We start from the raw sequence: 27,269 nt of genomic DNA, 5'->3' as shown, positions 1-27,269 counted from the left end.
AGGTAAATTCCACTACATAGGTCACACAAAACAGCGCAATACTCCAAACGCAATTTGAAGAAGTAGGTGTAGATGGCATAATAAACCCAAAAGCGCCGTCCTCTTTCTCATCGTTTACAGCTATGTTAACTTTCTCCAGGCTGAGATCACTTCAGGGTCTCCAGAATTTGGTTTGTTCAGTTTCTCCCTTATATCCAAGTCGCAGCTACTCTTCATCTCTTTTTGGTGTAAGCAAGCTTTCGAGCTACTCTTCTTCCAGTTCTCTTTCTGTTTTCATTTATCAAATGATCACAAAATTGGTTGATGATTTCTATTTTCCTTTACTATGGAGTGATCACTGTATAAAGTTTCCTTCCTATCCCGGCCGCATATGGTCACAGTAAGTTTCATGTCCTTTGCCTGCAATTTTTTATTTCAGGTTTGCTGATTATATTGTTTTCTACAGAGAATTGGATTTGTAGGACTCGGAAACATGGGATCAAGAATGGCCGATAGCTTGATTAAAGCTGGATATGAGGTTGCGGTACATGACATGTAATGCTTTCAACTTCATTCACTTATTTATAACCGCTTACACTGTAGAATCAACTACACTTTTTTCTGTTAAATAAGAAGTATTGAAAAGGGAAAGGGGAAGTCGAAACAGAGTGAGAACAGTGAGAATTAGATCCACGTCCGTTGCATGGAAAATTCTCACTGGTACCACTAGGCTATAAGCCTAGGTGGTTTCACGTCTTGGCATAGTTCCATATGTAATTGGATATAAAGTAGCATCTTTCAGGTACCTCTGTTGTGTTATGAAACGGACTGTGTAGTTGGACAAGAAGCAAAAATTACATGGTTGGACACATATATTTAGATTTTGGTGTAGCACAATGCGGGATGGGGTGGTTGAGAATAGGAATCCTTATATTGATACTTTGTTTGATTTAAAGGATTACTCAGGCCTAAGTCAATTAATGTGACGTTTCTTTGACCTTGAGTTCATCAATTTGTATTTGTCCCAGAAATCATGATGTTATGAAGATGTTTTCGGACAAAGGCATTCTCACAGAAGACTCGCCTTTAAAAGTTGCAGAGACAAGTGATGTAGTTATTACAATGTTACCGTCATCAAACCATGTGAGATTTGCATACCATTTTTATACTTTTATTATATCACACACTTTCTCATATTTTGGAGGCTGATTAATTATCCTGAATCCTTCATCATTGATGTGAATGTATCCCTGATATTATTATTATTGTTGTTTTTATTGATGATGATGGGTTAGATATGTTGGAATATTTGTCTGATGAATCAATAAATCTTTAATCATACAGGTTTTGGATGTCTATACCGGACAAAATGGTTTCCTTAGTGGCTTTAATCCACTCAGACCATGGCTATTTATTGATTCTTCTACAATTGATCCTCAGACATCAAGAAAAGTCTCTGCAGCTGTGTCTAATTGTTCTTTGATAGACAAGAAAGGTATATTAAGTAACAAAATGAATTAACTTTACAATTTCTGTGTAGTTTTGATAGAGCATGTGATATGTTTTAACTACATAATATCTGGTCATAAGGTCCTAATTTCACTGTATGGTATAGGCATATAAGTCACTGCTTACCTCTGTTACCCACTATCCATACAGGGAGACAAATAAAACAAAACAAACACACCCCTTTCTCGTGCAACATCCATGACAATTTCACTGTTTGTACCTTATTTTCTTTTATGAGTTTTTCTTCTTTTACTTACTTATTCAACCAATGGCCCCAAAAAGCATGGGGTTCAAAGTTAGTTTGGTACGAAAATGGGGCAGCAAATGTACCTGTCACTCTATTTTATTGTTTGGATGGTATATCTGGTAAGTTTTTCCATGGTAGTTTCTCCCTCTTCCCCATATTAAACCTTATTGTTCATCCACATTGTGTGCAATAAAATTACAGTAACTTGGTTCAATTTGATGAAAACAGAATCAAACCCATGCATTATATTGTGTGGAACTTGTTACATAACTAATTCTGATTTGAAATGCCAAGATGTTTAATTTATCATATTTGTCTATAACATTTCTTCAGCATGTGTAGTTTCTTCTATGGAGAGAATTTAATGCGATCTTATGAGTATGAAGTCTGTTGATCAATTTGCTAACTTGTCAACCAAAAGATTGGGGTTTTCACAGTGACATGCATTTTCAGCTTTGCATGCTAAATAAGATTAATACAATCCAGCCTGAGGGAGTTTTTCTTAGGATGACAGCCTCTGTTATGCTGTAACCATTTTCGCATAAAAACAAGGGTTTATTGCATCATGTGAAATGATAATTGTTTTTCCTGTCTTGGGTAAAGAATATCACCAACTAATGTTTTGGTCTTTTAGCAAATTCACCGTTGTCTTTGCAGATGGACGGAAGCCTCCTGCTATGTTGGATGCTCCTGTATCTGGCGGTGTTCTGGCTGCAGAGAATGGGACTCTTACTTTCATGGTATTTCTACAATCTAAGTGGTTCTTAAGTGACTGTTTTCGTGATGATTTCACACCCATGTGCTCCTTCGGTGACTGGCTGTTTGATAATCATTCTTTAAATGAATTTTTTTTTTTTTTGGTAAAAAAAATGAAAAAGTTTTGCTGTTTCCTTATAAGTCTCGACGCCTTCAACAGATTTCGAAGCTGACAACCCATGGTTCTCTTAAGATTTGCACATTAGTAATAGTAGTTTTCGTTAATCATGGCCTTGTGGAGGGGTAAACTTTTAATGCAAGACCTTACTTTTTTTCTAAGCAATCTATTTCTTAATTATCTATCCCGCCTCCAATGCATTAGAGTACAAGTTGAATTAACTCCTAAACTAGTTTTTAATTTCAGCTGCTGGAAATCTTACAACTTTGTGTGATTTTACATTTCATGACGTACAATTGTATGAACTTTTTTCCTTTCTGGCAGTAAGATGTAGTTTGTACATTGAATTATTCATAGATGTTTCAATGTGGAAAATTTAAATTACAGCAAACATTGTCTTTGGTTACATACGGCATTCCAAAGAAATGCTGGATTAACAAAATACAGGATTTCGTTTCGTTTTGGTTGGTGGGATTGGGAAAGAGGGGATCTGTTTATCCTTATCAGAATCACCTGACTGGATGGCAGACGTGTTTATGGATATAGAAAGCAAGGAGATTAGATTATAATCCTATTCCAGACAGAAAATTCTCTCTTGTACCTGCTGGATCCTAAAGTCAGATTCCTGCTGGTTTGAGCTAATAAGCAACATATGCATGTAGGTTGGGGGCCCAGAGGAGGCTTACACAGCTGCCAAACACTTGTTTCTCTCGATGGGCAAAAACACTATCTACTGTGGTGGATCGGGGAATGGTGCAGTATGTCCTGGACCTACTTTTCAAACTTTTGCACTTTGAGTTTTATATGTCTGCTGAGTGCTGATAAAGACTTCGAAAGGGAAACCCCTTTTTTTTGCCCCTTCTGTTATATTTTGTTTTCCCATCTTTGACTTGATTAAACACTGAGGTGGAACTGATAAAACTGTACGCCGTGGATTGATATAAAACAGTGTAATATGTCCAGTTTTCTGTATCAGAATAGGTAGCAGGCAGTTAAGTCGATTTAGTAGCGTGTTCAGAAGATTTTGTGCAACTAATATGGACATATTGTCAGGTTTCAGCTTCTAAGTGGTTTGGATTTGGGACTGTGGCAGTTTAAGACTTTACTTCCTAGCCCAAATTAATATTAACTTGTATTGTTTTCAATCAGTGTCTTGTTCATGTGGGTGTATATCTATTTAAAAATTTCTGGTCATACATAAAATGAAGGTTAGCGTGACATCTTTGCCGCTACTTATACTCATACATGTTTATATCCAGATAGCACATACCAGATAGAAGTGTATGATCATCGTTCACCAGCAGGGGTTTACTTCATGCCAACAACAACAACAATAACATACCAGTGTAATTCCAGGCGTTTAGCAACTCACTTGTCAAGATGGGCATACATGATATCTATGCCCCATCTTGAGGGGGAGTGTCAGAATGAGTAGATTTACTTTGATCTTCCTTTAATGAGTAGATATATTCTCACTGATTGTATCAATTAGAATATTCTGTAGGATTATAGTAGCACATGATTTGGGATTATCAATATCTTCTTCCCATACTTTTGTAAATCCTAAATATTGTGTAGATGAGGCATAATGAGAATATACTTCTTTCACCCATTTTATGTCTAGCTTGCATATGGTGGACTATTTGGAGAGAAAGAAATCAGAGATGTTTTGAAGGAAGACAGAGCAACATGCAAAAGCTAAAGATAGACTGCCTAGGCCTTTATTATTTTTGGTGTGTTAGATTCTGAGTAGGAATAGGAATAACATATAGAATCCTACTTGGAAAATGATTGTAGTGCAGTGTCCTATTAGGAAAAGGATTGGAATGTAGCGTCTATAAATAGAGCCTCAATTTTATAATGTAGTTACAACAATTTAATAATATTTTTCTCTTATATTTCTCACATGGTATCAGAGCTTCCACGATCTTGGTAAAGAATTAAAGAGTTTCCATTGCCGGTGGGCGGCTATTATCCATATATGCCACCCGTTTGACCAATGATTATGTTCGCAAAAGTTGGGTCACAGTGTATCTTTCTAGTAACTATTTTCTCATATCAAATTTGCGCAGCAGCGTCCATCTATTTAGTGACGACTTTCTCATATTAAATTTCGTAGCACCGTGCATCTCTCCAATCTACTTCTCATATTTAATTTGCTTAGTATCGTGCATCTTTTCGAACTACTTTCTCATATCTGAGTTGCATAGCATTCTGCGTCTTTCCGGTGACTCCTCTTATTTGATTTGCGTAGTTCCATGCGTCTTTACGGTGACTCCTCAGATCTGATTGCGTAGGGTCGTGCCATCATTCCGACCCTACCCATATAATTTCTCTTTTTCAGTAGGGCCGTTCCGTCATTCTGACCCTACCCATATAATTTCTCTTTTTTAATAGGGTCGTGCCGTCATTCCCCCTACCCATATAGTTTCTCATTTTCAGTAAGGTCGTGTCATCATTTCGACCCTACCCATATAGTTTCTATTTTCAAGTAGAGTCGTGTCGTCATTCTGACCCTACCCATATAATTTCTATTTCTCAGTAGGTTCGTGCCATCATCTGACCTTACCTATGTAATTCTCTTTCTGAGTGGGATCGTGTCATCATCCGACCCTACGCATATAATTTTTTCTCAGATTGCGACCACTTTTCAGCCATCAAATCTAATAATCCGGCACGTGAGCATGTTCCGACCAGTTCTTTGGTGACTTTCTTGTTCAAGATCTACTCATATCTTGTTTACGAGATGACTCATATATTTTATACCAGTTTCCTGCAATTTTCCAGCGACAAATTGGCTTTCTGGCGATGTTTACTACTTTTCGGATCACTTTTTTAGTTTGTTCTAGACGTCCAAAGCAGTCCTTATCAATTTTCTTGTAGATATCTTCACCAAGTCCCTCACCGATCCTTGTATTTAATTACATCCGTAACAAGCTTGGTACACATACCTTCTATGCACCAACTTGAGGGAGAGCGTTAGAATATGATTGGGAATAAGAATAACATATAGAATCCTACTTGGAATTGGATTGTAATGTCGTGTCTATAAATAGCACCTCAATGTAATAATGTAGTTACAACAATTCAATAATATTTTTCTCTTATATTTCTCACATTGTGTAAGCATGTATTGATAGGCAATACAAAAGATGTTCTTAATGCTATTGGCCGGCTGTAACTAGAAGATCCTTGGTGTTGTAAGTAGAACTTTTTGGAGGGGGTTGTAGTACACCTGTGGATATATGGAAGTTAAGTTACCTTTTTCTTAAAAAAAGAAAGGAAATTTAAAAAAATAATTTGTCAAACGATTCTTTAAGGAAGGTTTTTGAAAAATCTTTTTTTTCAAAAGATCTGTCTTAATGCTAACTAACAAAATTCGGAGAAACTTTGGTTATGAGAGAAACAATAGAATATCCTTAAATCCATTTCTTCCTAGAAAAAACAGTGTAAAAAAATTAATGTTGGAAACTTTTTTTCTTTCTCAGACTGCAAAGATCTGCAACAATTTGGCAATGGCTATTGGTATGCTTGGGGTGTCAGAAGCCTTTGCTCTTGGTCAGTCTTTGGGAATTGCAGCTAGCACTCTCACAAAAATATTCAATTCTTCAAGTGCTCGCTGTTGGAGTAGGTACCCACTGCAACCTGGTACTGAAGAACTATTATAATCCCTAATAAGACAAAAGTTCTAATGATCTATTTGCACGAAAAATAATCTGTTTTAGTAAGTATTTGTCTTCTGCACAATGTTCTAGTAATGTTAATAAGGACATTCATTTATGGTAGAAGGTATCTTCACGTGTATCTATGTTTAGTAAGTGAATGTGCATTTTGTTGCAGTAGTACAATACCATGCATCTCGGAAAAGGTGATTATTGCCTATGCTTATTTTAGTTTGAAAATTTGTCTAACAAAATACAACAACAACAAACCCAGTGTACTCCCCACATAGTGGGGTTTGGGAAGGGTAAAATGTACGCAGTCCATACCACTACCTTCGAAGAAGTAGAGAGGCTGTTTCCGATAGACCCCCGGCTCAAGACCAAAGACAACAAACAAAGTTGTAACAAAACATGAAACAAGATGTAATAACAGAAATAAGACACCCACAAAGTAATACTAACAAACCAAAGGCATCCAACACACCCAAACCCTCCTAACTAGAAGCTCTAACCTAAGGACACAACCCTAATACTACTAGCCTGACTACACCAAAGCTCTCCTAACTATTGGCTACGACTCACCCATACGCACTAGCCTTCTAAAATTTTCGTCAAGCTGTAACTGCACCATGTCACATCTAATCACCTCTCTCCAGTATTTCTTCAGCCTAGCTTTACTCCTCCTGAAACCATCCAAAGCTAACCTCTCACAGGATGCCCCTCCTCATCACATGCCCAAACCATCTTAGTCTCACTTCTTGGATCTTGTCCTCCACTGAGCTACTCCCACCTTCTCCCGTCTCATTCCTAACCCTATCTCCCCTTGTATGACCACACATCTAAAGCAACATCTTCATTTCTGTCACCTTCAACTTTTGAATGTGGGAGTTCTTGACTGACCAATACTCCGTTCCATACAGCATTGACAGGCGGACTCCCACTTAGTAGAATTTTCACCTTCTTGTCACACAACACTCCCGAGGCGAGCCTCCACTTCATCCAACTTGCCCCAATACAGTGAGAGACATCCTCGTCAATCTCTCCATTCCCCTTAATCATAGACCCAAGATACTTAAAACTATCCCTCTTACAAACAACCTAGGAATCCAACCTCACTACTACCCCGTCCTCCTGCCTCAAGTCATTAAACTTGCATTCCATGTACTTCGTCTTGGTCCTACTCAACCTGAACCCTTTAGACTCAAAAAGGTTTGTTTCCACACCTCTAATTTTATCATTCAACCCTTCCCCCTGTGTGTCATTAATCAAAACTACATCATCCGTAAATAGCATACACCAAGGCACCTCTCCTTGAATATGCCACGCCAGCACATGCAACACCAAGGAAAATAAAAACGGGCTAAGAGTCGATCCCTGGTGCAATCCTGTCAAGACAGGGAAATGCTCTGAATCTCCGATCGCCGTCCTCACCCGAGTCTTCGCTTCATCATACATGTCCTTAATCGATTTGATGTACGCCATCGGGACCCCTCTCACCTCCAAGCATCTCCAAAGAACCTCCTTCGAAACTTTGTCGTACGTCTTCTCCAGGTCGATGAACACTATGTGTAAGTCCCTCTTTCTCTCCCTATACTGCTCCACCCCTCTCCGCACTAGGTGAATTGCCTCTGTCGTCGAGCGACGGGCATAAATCCAAACTGATTCTAAAAAATAAACACGATCCTCCTCAACCTCCTCTCGACCACTCTCCCAAATCTTCATAGTGTGACTCAACAACTTAATACCCCTATAGTTGTTGCAACTCTGGATGTCCCCCTTGTTCTTATATGAAGGAATCATAGTACTCCATCTCCAAGCCTCGGGCATTTTCGCAGTCTTGAAAATGCTGTTAAACAATTCAATCAACCTCCTTAAACCTGCCCCGCCAGTATATTTCCAAAAATCCACCAGAATCTCGTCAAGCCCCGTCGCCTTACCCCTTCGCATCCAGTGAATAGCCTTTCTGACCTCCTCAACCTTAAAATATCTACAATAACTGAATCACGACCCTCCTCTGAGTGCTCCAGCTCTCCTAACACAATGTCTCTGTCCCCCTCATCATTCAAGAGTCTGAAAATACGACTGCCATCTTCTCTTAATGTGAACGTCCTCCGCTAGTACTCTGTCATCATCCCCTTAATGCACTTCACTTGATTAAGGTCACGACCCTTCCGCTCCCTAGCCTCAGCAAGCCTATACAACCTCTTTCCCCCGCTTCTCTTCTCTAATCCCGCATACAAGCTCTCAAACACTGCTGTCTTAGTCGTCGTAACTGCTAACTTAGCCTTCTTCCTAGATAACTTGTACTCCTTCCTTTTCACCCGCTTTTCCTCTTCGTCCTTACTCTCAACCAACTTAGCATAAGCCCCCTTCTTAATCTCCACTTTTTTCTTTAACTTCTTCATTTCTCTACCAGTCCCCCCCGATGTTGTTCGGCCCGGCCTCTCGAGACACCCAACACCTCTCTAGCTGTCTTCTTTATGCAACTAGCAGCCCTACCCACATACTATCCACGTCCCTCCTACACTCCCATACCCCCATTTCCACCACCTTCTCCCCTATCTCCGGTGCATTAACTGGCGTCAAGCCACCCTACTTAACTCTGGGTCGACCCTCCCCGCCCCTCCTCTTCTTACCCTTCTTGATAATCAAGTTCATCACTGGAAGCCTATGCTGGGTCAAGAGATTCTCACTCGGAATGACCTTACAATCCTTGTACAACGCCTTGTCCCCCTTCCTAAGCAGCAAAAAGTTAATCTGAGTCTTGGTTATCGAAATAGAAAATTCCAATAAAGCATATGGACATCATCATCCCATTAGAAAATTCTCTTCCTTGTATGAGCACAACAAAATTCACGTATAGATGATGTAGGGAATGATATGTGCCTCTCCAATTTAGCTCTATCAATAACGTACCACAATGGGCTTGTCAAAGACGACGTAAGTTCCATAGGATATGTATCAAATTGAACACTTTTATGATATAGCCAAGCATCATCAAATTACACTTTCTAAAGATTTTTCCACTTAAAACTTATTCACACAAGGATTAGGAGTTTTCAAGAAGGTTAGAAGAGCCTTTTAATCTCAAAATGGAATCTCTATTAATTCTAAGTAATTGCTCACGTTCTCCAATAAGGACTCATGAATAGGTTCAACAAAGGGTATTTGATCACGGGTATCATAATATTCATGTATTTCCTCATCACTAACATCTTTTTAACCTTACAATCACCAAGACTTGAAGAATTATGTCTTATCCTATAGAAAAAAAATCCTATTTCTATAAGTCATCACACAAAATTGTTTCGACACTAGAATAAAAGAAGAATCATCATCTAACTCATTCATAATCCATATTCTCCGCCCACAAACATTATCCCTTGTTTCAATAAGTGAGAATTCATATTTAACAATGTCATGCTCAATTTTAGATGGGAACAACTAACTCTTAGTGAACTTAACGATTATAGTTAATAACTTATTATATAGCTAGATATCATCATCCTTAAACTTAATAAAGTCACCAACATAAGAATTAGGCGAAATGGTCTTTGTGGACTCTTGTACTTGTTCCCGGTTGTAAAGTGGATACTTCTACTTAGCCCTTTGTCATCTGAACTCTTCAACCCATCAAAATCCAACATTTTGAACCCTTCTGACCATGTGTGTGGTTCACTCTCCTTAAAAAAATGCCACATCATATCCATGTCACTAACATGTCATAATATCTTCTTTAATTAATTTGTTGGATTACTAATCAATAATATTAAACAAATAAATTTCATCTTCATCATTATTTAAAAATTTTAAATAAAATTTATATCATATTGATATAACAATCAATTTATAATATAAATCAGAATTTATATATCATAAAATTACGATTCAAAATTATAAAATCTCGTAATTATATTATAAAATCAAAAGCTTCAATAACGACGATGAGATTTTGACTTGAGATTTCTCATATATATCATATAATCAAAAACTTCAACAACAAAAAATTTCATCGCTACCATCATTTAAAAAAAATCATCTCTACCATTAAATAATAAACGAAAAATTTAGTTTTAAAATAAAATTCATCTCCATCATTATTTAAAAATTTAAAATAACAATTTGTATTATATTAATATAACTTAATCAATTTATACTATAAATTAAAATTTATATATTATAAAATCGGGAGGGGGGGAAGGGAAGGGGAAAGGGTCGCTGGTGTGGTGGTGGTGGTAGGGAGGGGGGCAGGGACGACTTGTGTGGAGGGCAGGAAAGGTTGACTGGTGTTGTGGTGGGGGGACGAGGACGGGGGGGGGGGGTAGGGAAGTTTGACTAGTGTTGTTGCGTGGGGTTAGTGGTGGTATTGTGTGTGGGTTGGGGACGGGGGAGGGTGCTGGCGGGGGTGTGGGGAGAAGGGGAGGGTGCTGGACGGGGTGGGGGGACGTACATGTTAGAATTATTTGGGACGTACATGAAACAACACGGTATTTTTCATCAGTCTTCATGTGTTCATACACCCTCTCAAAATGGAGTTGCTAAGAGGAAGAATTGCATTTACTTGAGACAGCTCAGACTCTTTTATTCCAAATGAAGGTTCCTAAACAGTTTTGCGCAGATGCTGTTTCTACAACTTGTTTTCTGATTAATCGAATGCCATCTTCTGTGTTGGATGGTAATGTACCCTATAGTGTTCTTTTTCCAAATAAGTCACTATTTTCGGTGGAACCTAAGGTATTTGGAAGCATATGCAATGTTCGAGATGTCTGACCGTCTATTACCAAATTGGATCCCAAGCCCCAAGGCATTGAAGTGTGTGTTCCTGTGTTATTCTCGCCTTCAAAAAGGATATCGGTGTTATTCTACAGAACTTGGCAAGTATTTGGTGTCAACTGATATGGTATATTCAAAGACTCCATTCTTCTATGCACCTCCTATTTCTACAAGTCAAGAGTAGGAAGATGAGTGGTTAGTTTATTATGTTATCTATGCTTCGACATAAAAATCAGATAATGTTGTTCCTATGTCTCCTAGTCCTCCTCCATCTGGGTCAGCAAGACCTCCAATTGTTCAATTTTATTCGAGAAAGAAAGAGGTCAACAATACATGTCCTGCATCAGTTTCATTGTCATCAGATCCTCCTCCAGTTGATCCTTCAGAAAATCTTGACCTTCCTATTGCTCTTTGTCTATGTTGCTTGGACTCTCCATAAATGTTGCCGCACCCGTGTCGAATCCTCCAAAAATGCTCTACTTTTGGAGGATCTGACACGTAACTATTGATACTTTTGAAGAGTCCAAGTAACATAGCTCTTCGTAAAGGTACACGTAATTACAGGTCCACATATTCCATTGCTAATTTTGTTTCCTATGGTCGCTTATCCTCCACGTCTAGATTTTTGATTGCTTCTTTAGACTCCATCTCTATACCCAAAACATTGAAGGAGGCTTTGAATAATCCTGTATGGTCTAATGCAATGCTTGATGAGATGCATATCTTAGAGGAAAATCACACGTGGAATTTGGTGGATTTACCGAAGGGAAAAAAAGCAGTAGGATGTAAGTGCATTTTCATTGTTAAAGTTAATCCAGATTGTTCTGTAGCAAGACTTAAGGTCAGACTTGTGGCTAAAGGATATGCTCAAACTTATAGGGTAGATTATTCAGACGCCTTCTCCCCTCTCCCCTGTTGCCAAACTCACTTCTATATGTTTGTTCATTTCTCTAGCTGCTTTCGAGAATTGGCCTTTACATCAGTTGGATATCAAGAATGCGTTTCTTCATGGTGATCTTCAGGAGGAAGTGTGAACGGAGCAACCACCTGTTTTTGTTGCTCATAGAGAGTTAGGAAAGTTTGTCATTTGAAGAAGTCCTTGTGTGGCTTGAAGCAAAGTCGACGGGTTTGGTTTGGCAAGTTTAGTGAGGTGGTTTAGGATTTTGGGATGAAACTGAATAAATGTGATCACTCAGTCTTCTAATGGCAATCAACAACTGGTACTATCCTCCTTGTTGCATATGTTGATGACATTGTCATCACGGGAAGCGATTTTGAGTGATCTCTTCCCTCAAGTCTTTCTTGCATACTAGGTTTCATACAAAGGACTTTGGTCAGTTGAAATACTTCTTGGGAGTGGAAGTAAATAGAAGCAAGAAGGGAATTTTTTTCTCAGAGAAAGTATATTCTTGACCAACTTGTAGACACCGGAAAGTTGGCAGCCAAACCTTGCAGTACTCCAATGATTCCCAATGTGCGTCTTGTGAAAGATGATGGCGATCTTTTTGATGATCCAAAGATATATAGAAGGTTAGTTGGGAAGTTAAACTACCTTACTGTGACTCGCCCGGATATTGCTTTTGTAGTAAGTGGTGTTAGCTAGTTCATGTCTGCACCTACAGTCAAACATTGGGAAGCTTTAGAATAGATTCTATGTTACTTGAGCGGAGCTCCTGGACTTGGCATATTGTGTAGCAATCATGGTCATACTCGTGTTGAGTACTTTGCAGATGCTGACTATGCTGGATCCAAGAGTGATAGGAGATTGACTATAGGTTATTGTGTCTTCGTTGAAGGGAACCTCTTCTCATGGAGGAGCAAGAAGCAAAGTGTTGTATCTAGATCCGGCACAGAGCTATGTCACAGTCTACATGTGAGGTTATGTGGATTTATCACCTTATGGAAATTGGTCTAAAGCATCATACACAAGCAAAACTCTAGTGTGATATCAAGCTGCTCTTCATATTGCCTCAAATCCACTGTATCATGAAGGAACTAAACACATTGAGGTTGACTGTCATTTTGTTTGTGAGAAGATTCAGGAAAATCTTATTTCCATTGGCTATGTGAAGACAGGAGAGCAACTAGCTGATTTGTTCACAAAAGCGTTACTTGGAACTCGAATTGATTATCTATGTAACGAGCTGGGCATGATCAATATCTATGCTCCAGCTTGATGGGGAGTGTTACAGCATCACAACATATATGTATGATTGTACAGGATAGCGTAGCTGATTTATAGGGATTTCACTATCTGGTTACTATAATTAGCTTTAGTCTCTTTATGTATTTATATCATGTATTCTTTGAGAAATAATATACGAAATTCTCCATACCTTTGTCTCTTACAATTGAAAATACCTATGTTTCTGAAACAATACTTCAGTTTCTTGCCTTTCATGCTCAAGCCCTTCAGCTTATCCTACTTCAAGGTTCATATTGAAGTAAGTTAATTTCTAAACATAAGAAAAACTGAAGGAGGACTACTTAGCATACAAAATAGAAAATAGTTAAATGACACTCCATGAAAGCAAAATTATGCAAGTTAAATCTTGTCCGTAGCATTAAATAAATCTGTCCCTTCCTAACATATACAAAATCATAGTTTAGCTTATTACTAACTTTATGCTTGTGTGTTTCTTATGACAGTGACACATATAATCCAGTGCCTGGGATAATGGATGGAGTGCCATCTTCCAGGAATTATATTGGAGGTTTTGCGTCTAAGTTGATGGTACGTTTTCAATCCTGTCTTGATATATTACAACCATGCTATGTACCTGCTAAAATTTTGGAGAACATGAAGCTCAGTTCTACATTTATAGACGGGCGGATCCACATACAATTTATGGGTGCTTGAGCACCCATTGACTCCAACGTAAACTATATGTATTTATCAGGAAAAAGAGATAAATGGAAAACCCGCAGCACCCACTGAACCAAAAATTTGATGGGCGCGATGGTTGGGCTGCTGGAATGGAAATCTTGATAGAATTTGAAAAAGCTAACGACAAGCAGTAGCTTGTTGGAACCCCAGAGTTTTTACTTGATCCAGGATATGTTGAAAATCGCTTGGTCAAACCAACATGGGAGTTTTGGGCGTCAAAGTGGAGATTCTTAAGTGGGGGAGGTACACGGTTCGATTCCCAGTTGGATCAGATGCTTTGATATTTTTCTCCTTCTTTTCTTTGGTCTCCTTTCCTTGTTCACTTTCTTTGTGTATTTAAAGTTTACTTTATAATTTCCTTTTGCGTTTATTTAATTTTTGGTGGAAAAGAAAAATCATGGTCTAATCACTTCTCTTGTTTCATTTTAAGATTTTTTTGTTATTTGCTAAAATAATCCTTCGAACCAATTCATCCCCCCCCCCCCCCCACCCCAAGAAGTGATTTCTTTTTGTAATGGTAAATATTAATTGTAGTTTTCCATTAACTTTAAACTATTCCCTCCATCCCATATTAATTGATCCACTTTCATTTTGCATGTTTCTTAAGAAATCATAAATAAGAAGGATAGTTTACTAATTTACCCTTTAAGATACTTTTTGGAACTTTATAAACTTATTTTTACACTTCCAACAACAACAACAAACCCAGTGTATTCCCACAAAGTGGGGTCTGGGGAGGGTAAGATGTACGCAGTTCATACCGCTACCTCCGAAGAGGTAGAGAGGCTGTTTCCGATAGACCCTCGGCTTAAGATAAAGAATAGTAAACAAGGGGATGGATGACACAACAGAAAATCAGGAATAAGAAATAATAGAATAGAAATCAGAGAAAATACGAAATACGAGAAATAAGGGCAACACTAAATAAGAAAATAGGAACTAAGAAATAAAAAATAGGACCCCCACCTGGTAGTACATGCCCTCACATACCAAAGACATCTAAGTACACAGTCCTAGGATTACGAACCCGGCTACACAAGATCTCTCCTGACTGCTTGCTACAACCCACTCACTCACTCTAGCCTTCTACCCTTATCTGCGACCTCCACATCTTCCTATCTAGGGTCATGTCCTTAGTAAGCTGAAGCTGCTCCATGTCATGTCTAATCACCTCCCTCCAGTATTTCTTCGGCCTACCTCTACTCCTCCTAAAACCATCCAGAGCTAGCCTCTCACACTTACGAATTGGGGCATCCGCACCCCTCCTCATCACATGCCCAAACCATCTCAGCCTTCCTTCTTGCATCTTGTCCTCCACCGAAGCCACTCTCACCTTCTCCCGGATAATCTCATTCCTAACTCTGTCCCCTCTAGTAAGCCCACACATCCAACATAACATTCTCATTTCCGCCACCTTCCAAAGATTATTAATTGTAGGGGTAAAATGTGAAAACTTTAATTGGACAAGTAATTTGGGACATATAGTTTTAGTTCGATGATCATGTTTAAATAATTCTATGTTATAGCAGTGAGCACCCACAAACATAGAATCCTGGATCCACCACTGTTTATAGATGCATGTTAAGGTTCACTTTTAAGCGCACCATCAATATGCATTTCTTTTAACCGTGTTCTCTGTTGGATTTTACTCCTGTCCAATTGCTGGCAATATTTTTGCTCAGTAATTGTGGTAACTTTGAGTATGCAAACGATCTGCTGCTCCTTTCTGTGTCTGTGTTTGATGAACTCCTGTGTTCACTACAGAGAGAGAACCAAGTTCATTAGGTGTACAGGGTAACTTCAGTTGAATAAGAATCTGTTTCACTTTGTTATGAACTACTTTCCTTTTTCGTTTCCACTCGTTTTCATTTTCTGTCTTTGCTGCATAATCACGTTAAATCACAATTTCTAGGAAGTCAACAATAGTGTAGTTTGTATTATGGTTTTGGGGGTTTATGCTATCAGTTATGGATGTTTGTGTCCTCTGTTCAGGCTAAAGATCTGAACCTTGCTGCAGCATCAGCAAAAGATATTGGATTCAAGTGTCCTTTGACATCACAAGCAGAAAAGATGTAAGTCCTTCCTACTTCAGTAATGAGTACCGTTAAATATGATACCATTATTAGATAATTTAGACATGAGAATATCTCTATAATTAGATGGTGTAGATGAGAAATATTCCTAAATTCTCATAATTAGGCACTTAGAATATTGTGTAATATTCTTATTAGTTTCCTTCCTTATTTACATTCTATGTAACACTATTTAATCCCACTAGCTTGAGAAAATAATCTAGACACTAATTCCCAAATTATTTTCCCTTCTTCCTCTAATTTCTCATGGTATCACGAGCCCTCCTTTCTCTTATTTTCCTTTTTTTTCTAAAAAAAGTTTGACAAGTTATGCAAAACAAAATAGCAGACACAAAAAAGAAAATTGTCAGTTTTTTGTTACAGTTGATTTCTACATCTTTTTGGTGATAAATCATGCCTCCACGCGATAATGAGCACCCTAGATACACAAGACATGTGTTTCATAATGGAGATGGTGTTTTGCCCACACCTGATTTCAGCAACGGATTATCTATATCAATCACTTTAACTGCAACAAACTACATTGCCTAACCTACAGTGCAAAGTATCAAGGCAATAGTTATCAACTTCATCAGGTGCTTGCACAATGGAACCTGGTAACTCCTTTGCTTATGTTGGTCTTCATGATTCTGGTGCTTCTGGCCATATTTCTGGTGGTGACAAGAATACTCTCTAATTTTACTACCCCTTCTATCCTCTCTACTGTGATTTTGTCTTATGGATCAAAGATTGTTGCAAAAGGGATAGGTATAGCTCACCCTCTTCCCTCCATACCTTTAAAATCAGTTCTTTTTGCACTTGAATATCCATATAATCTTATTTCCATTAGCAAATTAACCAAAAACCAGAAATGTGTTATAACTTTCTTGATGATTTTGTTCTTCTGTAGGACTGGAATTCTGTAGGACTGGAATACTGGCCAGATAATTGGAAAAGGACCTAAAGTCACAGGAATTGTACCTACTATCCACCCCACAACCTTATGTTGCTTTTACCTCCACTACGTCCTTTGAATTGCTCCATAATCCACTAGGTCATTCCAGTCTCTTGAAACTACAGAAGACGGTTCACAGTTTATCTAGTTTATCTTTGTTAGAATGTGAGTCATGTCAGCATGGGAAGCATGATCGTTCCTCTTTCCCAAAGCGCGTAAATAATAGGCCACCTCTGTGTTTGAAATTGTTCATTCAAACATATAGGGTCCAAGTCTTGGCAGTTTGTCCTTGGGATTTCATTATTTTGTGACTTTCACTGATGACTATTCTCGATGCACATGATTTTTCTTAATGAAAAATAGATCTGAGTTATTCTCTGTCCTTTAGAAATTGTTCTGAAATTCCCAATCAATTTGGTACTATCATTAAGAAGTTACTTAGTTATAATGCCCGAGAATATTTCTCTTCCGCTTTCTCTTCTTTTATGTTATTTCACAACATATTGCACTTGTCTTCTTGTGCACGTATTCCTCAACAAAATGGAGTTGCTGAGCGTAAGATCAAATATCCAATTAAAACAGCTTGGACATTGCTCATTCACAATCATGTCCCTTTACGTTTTTGGGCAATGCCGTTATTATTGCCTGTTATTTAATCAATCATATGCCGTTTTTGGTTTTGCGGTACAATAGTCCACACCCAATCTTTTATCCGGACCATAATTTGTTTCCCCTTCCTCCACGTGTGTGGTTGCACTTGTTTTGTTCATAACCTCACCCTGGAAAAACAAACTTCAGCACAAGGCTTTTTAAATGTGTCTTTCTTGGGTATTCTCGTCTACAAAAAGGTTACAAATGCTTTGACCCCTTTACTAATAAGTACTTGATCTCAGCAAATGCTACCTGTTTTGAGTCTTCTCCATATTTTTCTCGTAATATGGAAAATTAAAAGACCATATCGATAGTCCTTCCAATTCCAACTATTCTAACCCCAGCTTCACCGCCTTCTCTTAACGTCTATTTTCGACAACCTCAGCCTTCTTCCGAGCCTGCTTATTCTGTTAGTATCTCTAACTCTGATACAGGTACACAAGGCACTCTTGGTGACTCATTACCTGCTCCAATAATGTCTCCTGCTCCGGTTGAGCACTCATCAAATGATCTTCCCGTTGCTCTTCGCAAAGGTACTAGAACTTGTTAGAATATGAGTAGAAATAGGAATAGTATATAGAATCTTACTTGGAAAAGGATTGTACTATAGTGTCTATAAATAGGGTCTCGATGTAATTATGTAAACAAAATCTCAATAATATTTTTCTCCATTAATTCTCACATGGTATTAGAGAGTTGGTGAGAAACTTCAGAAAAGAAAACTCAGTCACCGTGTGTCAATTTCGGTGACTGATTTGTGTCATTTTATTTTGTGGGTTGTGTGAAAAATACAACACCACCAAGAGGATCGGAAAGCTCAGCCGACAAAAATCCGACCCAAACCACCGGAAAATCACCCTCCACGCGCCTGTCGGAAATACGGCGAGTTACATCACGCGTCGGCGCGTGAGTCTTCTCCAGTAGAATTTTTTGAGTGGTTCCTTTTTTGTTGGGTCGCCGTTATTTTTCGATCCAGCCAGTTACTTTATTTTTCAGATTCTGACAATTTTTTTTTTGAAGATTCCAACCGCTGGAATTAAGGTTTCGGCGGCTTCAAATATTTTTTTTTGTGACAGTTTTTTCAGAGATCTAAATTCTGTTTCTGGGTACATTCAAGTTAACATTCCCAAGATGTCTTTTGGGTATGATGTTTTTGGCCCCAAAACTACTGGTATCGGAAGTTCAAGTCCTATGATCACTTCTGAACCATTAATGGGAAGTTCAAATTATTTAGCCTGAGCTTCGTCGGTTCAGTTGTGGTGCAAAGGTCAAGGTGTCCAAGATCACTTAACGAACAAGGCTAGTGTGGTAGATGAAAAGGGTAAGTCTAGCGCGGAAGATGCGAAAGCTAAAGAACAATGGGAGAAAGTTACGCTCAATTATGTAGTCTCTTATGGCGATCTATTGATTCCAAGTTGATGCCCTTGTTTCGTCCATTCCAGACGTGTTATTTAGTTTGGGAAAAGGCTCGTGCTTTATACACTAATGACATATCTCGTTTTTATAACGTGATATCTCGAATGATCAATTTGAAGAAACAAGAATCCGATATGTCTACTTACTTGGGACAGGTACAAACAGTCATGGAAGAATTTGATACATTGATGCCCGTCGCTGCAGATGTGGAAAAACAACAAGAGCACAGACAAATGTTGTTTTTAGTTCTTACACTTGCTGGATTTTCTACTGACCATGATGATGTACGTGATCAGATTTTAGCTAGTCCTACGGTTCCTACAATTGATGAGTTCTCTCGGCTGCTTCGTCTTGCCGCGCCTCCCAGTCACAAAGTAATTTCATCACCCGCTATTGACTCTTCTATTCTTGCATCTCAAACCATAGAAAAACGAACATATCAACCTATGAAAAATCGGCGAGGAGGTCGTTTTGGAAAATCTCGATCGAAGTGTAGTTATTGTCATAAAGTTGGACACACTCAGGATATATGTCATAGTTTGCGTGGTCCACCACCCAGTTGTGATCCTATTGCTGTAAAGGAATATAATGAGTTCCTTCGGAATCGAGCACATAAGCAAATATCTCCACAGCCTAATTGACCATTCAATAATGCTCATATTGCCCAAACAAAATATGATGAGTTCCTTTAGTATCGAGCAAGTAAACAAACATCTCCAAAAATAGCCTCGGTTGCCCAGCCTGATGCATATGTTGTTGGTAATCCTTTTGCTTGTGTTTCGTAGTCTAGTACTCTTGGATCATGGGTTATGGAATTAGGTGCTTCTGATCATATTTCTGGTAACAAATCACTTTTGTCTGATATTGTTTATTCACAGTCTCTTCCTGCTATTACTTTAGCCAATGGGATCCGAACGCAACCAAAAGGAGTTGGACAAGCCAAACCCCTATCTTCTGTCCCTCTAGACTCTGTTCTTTGTCCCTGGTTGTCCTTTTAATCTTGCATCTATTAGTCGTTTGACATGTGCCCTTCATTGTAGTATAACCTTTTTTGATGACTCTTTTCTAATGCAGGACCGCAGTACGGGACAGTTACAGACCTTCCAGACCTAATTCACAAACGTTTGGGACATCCGAGTCTATCCAAACTACAAAAGATAGTGCCTAGTTTGTCTTGTTTATCCACATTTGATTGTGAGTCATGTCAACTTGGGAAACACATCCGTGCTAGTTTCTCACGTAGTATTGAGAGTTGTTCATAGTCTATTTTCTCATTAGTTCATTCTGATGTTTGGGTCCTAGTAGAGCCAGTTCGGTTTTCGTTATTTTGTTAGTTTCATGGATGATTTTTCAAGATGTACTTGAGTTTTCTTTATGAAAGATCGTTTTGAGATATTTTCTATATTCAAAAGTTTCTATGCTGAAATCCAAACTCAATTTGGTGTTTCTATTCGTACTTTTCGTAGTGATAATTCCTTAGAATACTTATCCTCTTAGTTTCTGGAGTTTATGACTCATCAAGGAATTGTTCACCAGACATCTTGTCCGTACACCCCTCAACAGAGTGGTATAGCATAGCAGAAAGAAAAAATAGGCATCTTCTTGAGACTGCTCGCATTCTTCTGATTGAATCCCATGTTCGGCTGCATTTTTAGGGCGATGTAGTCCTCACATCTTGTTATCTAATTAATAGAATGCCATCATCTTCCATTCAGAATAAGGTTCCACATTCTATATTGTTTCCACAGTCACATCTCTACTCTATCCTCCCTCATGTCTTTGGAAGCACTGCTTTGTTTATAACTTAGCCCCTGGAAAAAATAGATTAGCCCCTCGTGCTCTCAAGTGTGTCTTCCTTGGTTACTCTTGAGTTCAAAAAGTGTATCGTTGTTATTCACCGGATCTTCATCGGTACTTTATGTCCGCCAATGTCACTTTTTTTGAATCTAGACCTTACTATATATCTTCTGATCATCCTGATATATCTGAAATTTTACCTATATCTCCAGTCTTACCTGTATCTCCAGACTAACCCAAACCAACCTTTGAGGAATCCATTGTTACTTCTACGTCTCCAGCTGCAGTGCCACCACTTCTGACTTATTATCATCGTCCGCGTCCACCGCTAGTCCCAGATGATTCATGTCATGCGTCGGACGCTGCTCCTACTGCGGACTTGCCTTCTCCTAACCAATCAGTTGCACTTCAAAAAGGTATGCGTTCCACCCGTAATGCTAACCCACATTATACTTTCTTGAGTTATCATCGTTTATCATCACCCAATTATACTTTTGTATCATCTTTGTCCTCTATTTTCATTCCTACGACTATAGGTGAAGCACTTTCTCATTCAAGATGGAAGTAAGCTATGATAAATGAGATGTCTGTTTTATATGCGAGTGGTACTTGAGAGCTTGTTTCCCTTCCTGCTGGTTGCCGTTGGGTTTATGTAGTCAAAGTTGGTCCAGACGGTCAGGTTGATCGGCTTAAGGCTCACCTTGTTGCCAAAGGATACACACAAATATTTGGGCTTGATTATAGTGACACTTTCTCTCCGGTAGCTAAAATAGTATCTGTAAGTCTTTTCGTATCCATTGCTGCCGTTTGTCATTGGCCTCTATATCAGTTGGATATTAAGAATGCTTTTCTGCATAGTGATCTTGAGAAAAAAGTCTATATGGAGCAACCACCTGGTTTTGTCGCTCGGGGGAAGTCTAGTAGCCTTTTATGTCGATTGCACAGGTCACTCTATGGTCTGAAACAGTCCCCTCGAGCTTGGTTTGGAAAATTCAGCAGTTTGGCATGATTCGTAGTGGAGCTGATCACTCAGTGTTTTATCGATATTCTCAACCAAATCTGTGTATTTATCTAGTGGTTTATGTTGATGATATCGTTATCACTAACAATGATGAAGATGGTATCACTAAATTGAAGCAACATCTCTGTCAACATTTTCAGACCAAAGACCTCGGTAGACTGAAATATTTTCTAAGTATTGAGGTTGCTCAGTCCAGATCAGGCATTGTCATTTCTCAACGCAAGTATTCCTTACACATTCTTGAGGAGACAGGAATGATGGGATGTAGACCCATTGACACTCCTATGGATCCAAATGCTAAGCTTCTACTAGGACAGGGGCGCCACTCAGTGATCCTGAATGGTATAAACGATTGGTTAGAAAGTTGAATTATCTCACCGTGACAAGACCGGACATATCCTTTCCGTGAGTTTTGTAAGTCAGTTTATGGCTTCCCCTGTGATAGTCACTGGGATGCAGTTGTTCGTATTCTGCGATATATAAAATCAACTCCAGGTAAAGGACTATTCTTTGAGGATCGAGGTTACGAGCATATTATTGGATACACAGATGCTGATTGGGTAGGGATCACCCTTTGATAGACATTCTACCCCCGGATATTGTGTTTTAGTAGGAGGTAATTTGGTGTCTTGGAAAAGTAAGAAACAGAGTGTGGTTGCTCGATCTAGTGCGGAAGCAGAATGTCGAGCAATGGCTGTAGCATCTTGTGAGCTAGTTTGGATCAAACAGTTGCTGAGAGAATTAAAATTTAGAGAAACCTGTAAGATGTAACTTGTGTGTGATAATCAAGAGCCCTTCATATCGCATCAAATTCAGTGTTTCATGAGAGGACTAAATACATAGAGATTGATTGTCACTTTGTCAGAGAAAAGATACTCTCAGGAGATATTGTTACAAAATTTGTGAAGTCAAGTGATCAACTTGCAAATATCTTCACCAAGTCCTTCACCAGTCCTCGTATTAATTACATTTGTAACAAGCTAGGTACATATGATTTGTATGCACCAGCTTGAGGGGGAGTGTTAGAATATGAGTAGAAATAGGAATAGTATATAGAATTCTACTTGGAGAATGATTGTACTATACTTTCTATAAATAGGGTCTCGATGTGATTATGTAAACACACAATTTCAATAATATTTTTCTTCATTAATTCTCACAGAACTATTGCCAATCAAGCTCCTATTCATACTTATTTAAGCTATCATCGTTTGTCACATTCATGTCATGCCTTCATTCCTAGCTTATCCACTTTTAGAGTTCCCAAGAATGTGGTAGAAGCGTTAGTTCATCTAGGTTGGTGTCAGGCTATGATTGAAGAAATGACTGCTTTGCATGAGAATGGTACTTGGGAGCTTGTTCTTTTACCAAAAGGCAAAATAATTGTTGGTTATCGTTGGGTATTCACAATTAAGGGCATGATTAGATGGAGTTATTGATCGTTTCAAAGCGAGATTAGTTGTTAAGGGATACACTCAGATTTATGGCATTGACTATGGAGATACTTTCTCACCCGTTGCCAAGATGGATTTCGTTCGTCTCCTTATATCTATGGAAGCAATGAAACATTGGCCGCTTTTCCAGCTAGACATTAAAAATGCATTCCTTCATGGAGAAATTGCTAAAGAGGTTTATATGGAGCAACCACTAGGATTTGTTGCTCAGGGGGAGTCTGGACTAGTATGTAGACTTCGTTGATCCCTTTATGTTCTCAACCAATCTCCTAGAGCATGGTTTGGTCATTTTTGAGCTGTTGTCCAAGAGTTTGGAATGATTTGAACAAAAGTTGATCACTCCGTATTTTATAGGCATTCATTTTATCGCAAATATATCTTTTTAATTGTTTATGTTGATGATATCGTTATCACAGGTGATGATCTCATAGGTATTTTTGAACTCAAACAACACCTTTCAATTCACTTGTCACTTTCAGACTAAGAATTTAGGCAACTTGAAATATTTTCTAGGCATTGAAGTGGCACAGTTTGCTAATGGTATTGCTATTACACAAAGAAAATATGCCTTAGACATTTTTGAAGACGCTGGTATGTTGGATTGCAAACACGTGGATGTCTAATCCCATGGATCCAAATACTAAGCTTATTCCAAGACAGGGGAGCCTCTTAAGGATCCTACTATATATCGGGGACTTGTTGGCAAACTCAACTACTTTACGATCACGCGACCAGATATCACATTTGTTGTTATTATAGTTAGCCAATTTCTGCAATCACCTTGTGATGGTCATTGGAACGCTGTGATTTGCATTCTGCAATTTATCAAAAGCTCTCCAGGACAAGGTTTATTGTATGAAGACAGGGGGTACACCCACATTGTTGGGTATTTTGATGCGGATTGGGCTGAGTCTCCTTCTTATAGACGGTCTACTTCAGGTTTTTGGGTTCCAATGGGAGGTAATCTAATATCCTAAAAAAGTAAAAAAAGCAAGATGTCGTAGCTAGATCAAGCATAGAGGCAGAGTATCGAGCTATGATATTGGATTTGTGTGAGCTTATATAGTTGAGACAATTTCTCCAAGAATTGAAGATGGGAGGAGTTGAACCAGTGAAATTGATTTGTAATAATCAAGTTGCACTACAGATCGCTTCTAATGCCATGTTTCATGGAAGAACGAAGCAAATTGAGATAGATTGTTGCTGTTAAGAGTCCCACATCAGATAAGGGATGGGTAACTAATTTTGCTGTATGGATTTAGACAATCCTCCCCTCATGACAAGGTCCATTCCTTTTCATGGTATTAGAGTCAAACCCATTCAAATTCTTTGTTCATCGATGTTGGGCTCCCATTATTGCCCATGCTCTAGTTAACAAGTTTTGGGTGTACGGCGAGTATTAAGAGTCTCACATCGGATAAGGGATGGGTAATTGGTCTCCTTATGGACAATCCTCCATCATGAGCTAGCATTGGAGTTGAGTTAGGTCCAAGGTCTATTTCTTTACCGTCACTTCATTTGAGAGAAGATTGAGTCTAGATATATCTCCACAAGTTTTGTCAAACTCAAAAGATCAACTGACGGATATCTTCACAAAATCACTCCGAAGATCCAGAATTAACTATATTTGTGGCAAGCTAGAGCATGACTTATATGCTCCAGCTTGAAGGGGAGTGTTCAATATGATTTCATTATCAGATAATGTAGATATGAGAATATCTCTTATCACTAAATAGCGTAGATATGAAAATACCCCTAAATCTCCATAATTAGACACTTAAAATTTTGTGCAATATTCTTATTAGTTTTCTTCCTTATTTACATTCTATGCAACACTATTTAATCCCACTAGCTTGAGGGGATAATCAAGACATTAATTCCCAAGTTTTCTGCTCTTCTTCCTCTAATTTCTCAAGTACATAAGGTAGTTCATGTGGCGTTGACAGCAGAAAATTGTATGGATGTGAAGTTAGAAATAGGAGCTATACAGTGACTTCAATCATGTGCTGGCCGTATATTATTATCTGCCCACTCGATGCATTAATCCAGGGTTTAGGCATTTTGCCATCTGTAATATTCTCAGTTGCATCTGCTTTCGTATACATGAAAAAGTAGGTATAATATATTAATATTCAATTCCAGTTGCAACATTCTATGCTAATTTACTCGGGATTGACAATGTTTTCTTGAACTATTTGCTATTTAAATAATGCACTTGGTAAATGATATTACACGAATTAACAGTTATAACAGAGTAGACTTTCTAATGTACTGTGTATCATGATAATGCATGTCAGAGAGATTTCATAATCTATCTGAGCAAATAATTATTGCTGGAATAATATCAGAAAGTGCTCTATACTTTATCTGTTATTATTTGCTTTCAGTGTGCTTGGTGCATTCTCTGTGATTTGGAAATTGTTTTCTGCAATAAAATCTGGTCAGTAAACCTTGTTGCTGTGTGGTGCTTTTCTCCAGTTAAACATCTTGGCTGTGAACTCGATCAATGTTATTTATTCAATTTTAGTCCTCGTGTTGAAATTACTTCTGTTACAGCTGATTTGAATAATACACCGTTAAGTTGTAGGAGTCTGCTTTATTTAAATTTGAATTTCTGTTAGATGATTTAGATTTTTGAGATCTTTTAAGTTTTCTTGGATTTGAAATTATGCAGATTTTGTGTTTTAAGTTGGCTATTTAAAGCGATCCAATAAAATTATACACACATTTTCAATCAAAATATTTTAAACATTTTTCTGCACTATCTTAAAATAACCAACACCTTTATTATGTCTATTTTCTTGCGACTTCTTTAGCATTATAACTTGTTCATTGACCATGAAGTTCTGAACACTTCACCACTATCTTCAGTTCTCAAGCCTCGAAAAGAATTCTCCCTGCATGAAGAAGGACTAGAGTAAGTTAAGGCACATTACAACTTGGTTGATGCTATGAAAAATATTCGTTAGGATATAAAATAGAACCAAGTGGTGAATAGCATAGATAGAGGGAAGGTTTGTGTTATGACCTCAACTTAATGTATTAAGTAAACAGAATATAAAGAAAATTTTGGGACAATGTTCCGTTTATAATTTCGGCAAAAAGGAATAACATAATTAGAGATAACAAAACTAAAATTCTATAACTACACTGTCGAGCAGCCATGGTATATGAGGACCTGCAGATGGAAAAGAATTGAGTAAGAGGAAGAAGAGAAGAGCAGAGGAGAGAAGAATGAGGAAGAAGCGAAGAGAGAGAAACAGGTGAGGAAAGAGTGATGCCAGATATTCCTTAATGCTCTGCCCAACGAGTTTGTTAGGCTTTATAACAGAATTTGTCCAGCTGGCCGCATCTGAGCCCTCGGAGGTCATTAACTGAATTCTAATCGTGGCCATTGATTTTAGTGTTAGTTATTTCCCTCGCTGTGTATCTAGTTTCAAATTTGAGTGGCTGCATTTCTTTTATTGCCATTTCTCAGGTCATGACACTTTGGTAACATTTAAACGGCTGGGTGACACCATCCCGAGGGACTAAAATCACAACAACAATATCCCAAAACATCATATTGTTACAACTGTCTTCTGGTTATTAGCATGTCTGTTGGACTAAATGTTATCTTAGTATCTGAAATCCATATCTGAATACAGCTTCACAGAGCTCTGCAATAACGGTCATGAGGCAAAGGATTTCTCCGGTGTATTCCGCTACTATTACTCTGGAAAGGAAGAGCAGTAATCCTCTCAGTAAGGTAGATCTGTTGTCCCCAGTTTCTGGTTCCACAATTTAGAATCCGGAAAGCTTGATCCATGATTACATGCCTGGTGGCGCTGCGGAAAAGATTCAAGTCTGTATACTAGGTGTTCTTAATCCTTTTCTTGCATTTCAACTATCCACTTTTGTTGGAGTCGTGTATAAATGATGAACAGTGAAGTTGGTGAACTGAATTTTTTTATCTACTCGAGTTTCAGGTTC

General features: G+C 38.3%; 1 protein-coding gene across 9 annotated transcripts; it reads left to right on the top strand.

The window, feature by feature from the left end:
• LOC107853316 (probable 3-hydroxyisobutyrate dehydrogenase, mitochondrial) lies at positions 1 to 27,269 on the top strand. 9 transcript variants are annotated; one of them, XM_047404843.1, is made up of 11 exons: positions 35 to 227; positions 446 to 534; positions 1,008 to 1,122; positions 1,324 to 1,474; positions 2,393 to 2,475; positions 3,272 to 3,367; positions 6,098 to 6,240; positions 13,694 to 13,778; positions 15,924 to 16,003; positions 25,685 to 25,737; positions 26,945 to 27,269. In XM_047404843.1, exons 1-11 carry the CDS (start codon positions 123 to 125, stop codon positions 27,082 to 27,084), a joined length of 1,140 nt encoding a protein of 379 aa, XP_047260799.1. In that variant the 5' UTR covers positions 35 to 122; the 3' UTR covers positions 27,085 to 27,269. The 9 variants fall into 9 exon arrangements, 7 of the variants coding, with proteins under 7 accessions (XP_016553804.1, XP_047260830.1, XP_047260808.1 ...); XM_016698318.2 differs by lacking the exon at positions 25,685 to 25,737 and having other exon boundaries at positions 1 to 227; XM_047404852.1 differs by lacking the exon at positions 3,272 to 3,367 and having other exon boundaries at positions 34 to 227.

The sequence above is a fragment of the Capsicum annuum genome, chromosome 2 (genome assembly GCF_002878395.1).
Source record: "Capsicum annuum cultivar UCD-10X-F1 chromosome 2, UCD10Xv1.1, whole genome shotgun sequence".
Lineage (NCBI taxonomy): Eukaryota > Viridiplantae > Streptophyta > Magnoliopsida > Solanales > Solanaceae > Capsicum > Capsicum annuum.
The sequence above is the reverse complement of the archived record's forward strand: the minus strand, read 5'-3'. Positions and strand labels throughout refer to the sequence as shown.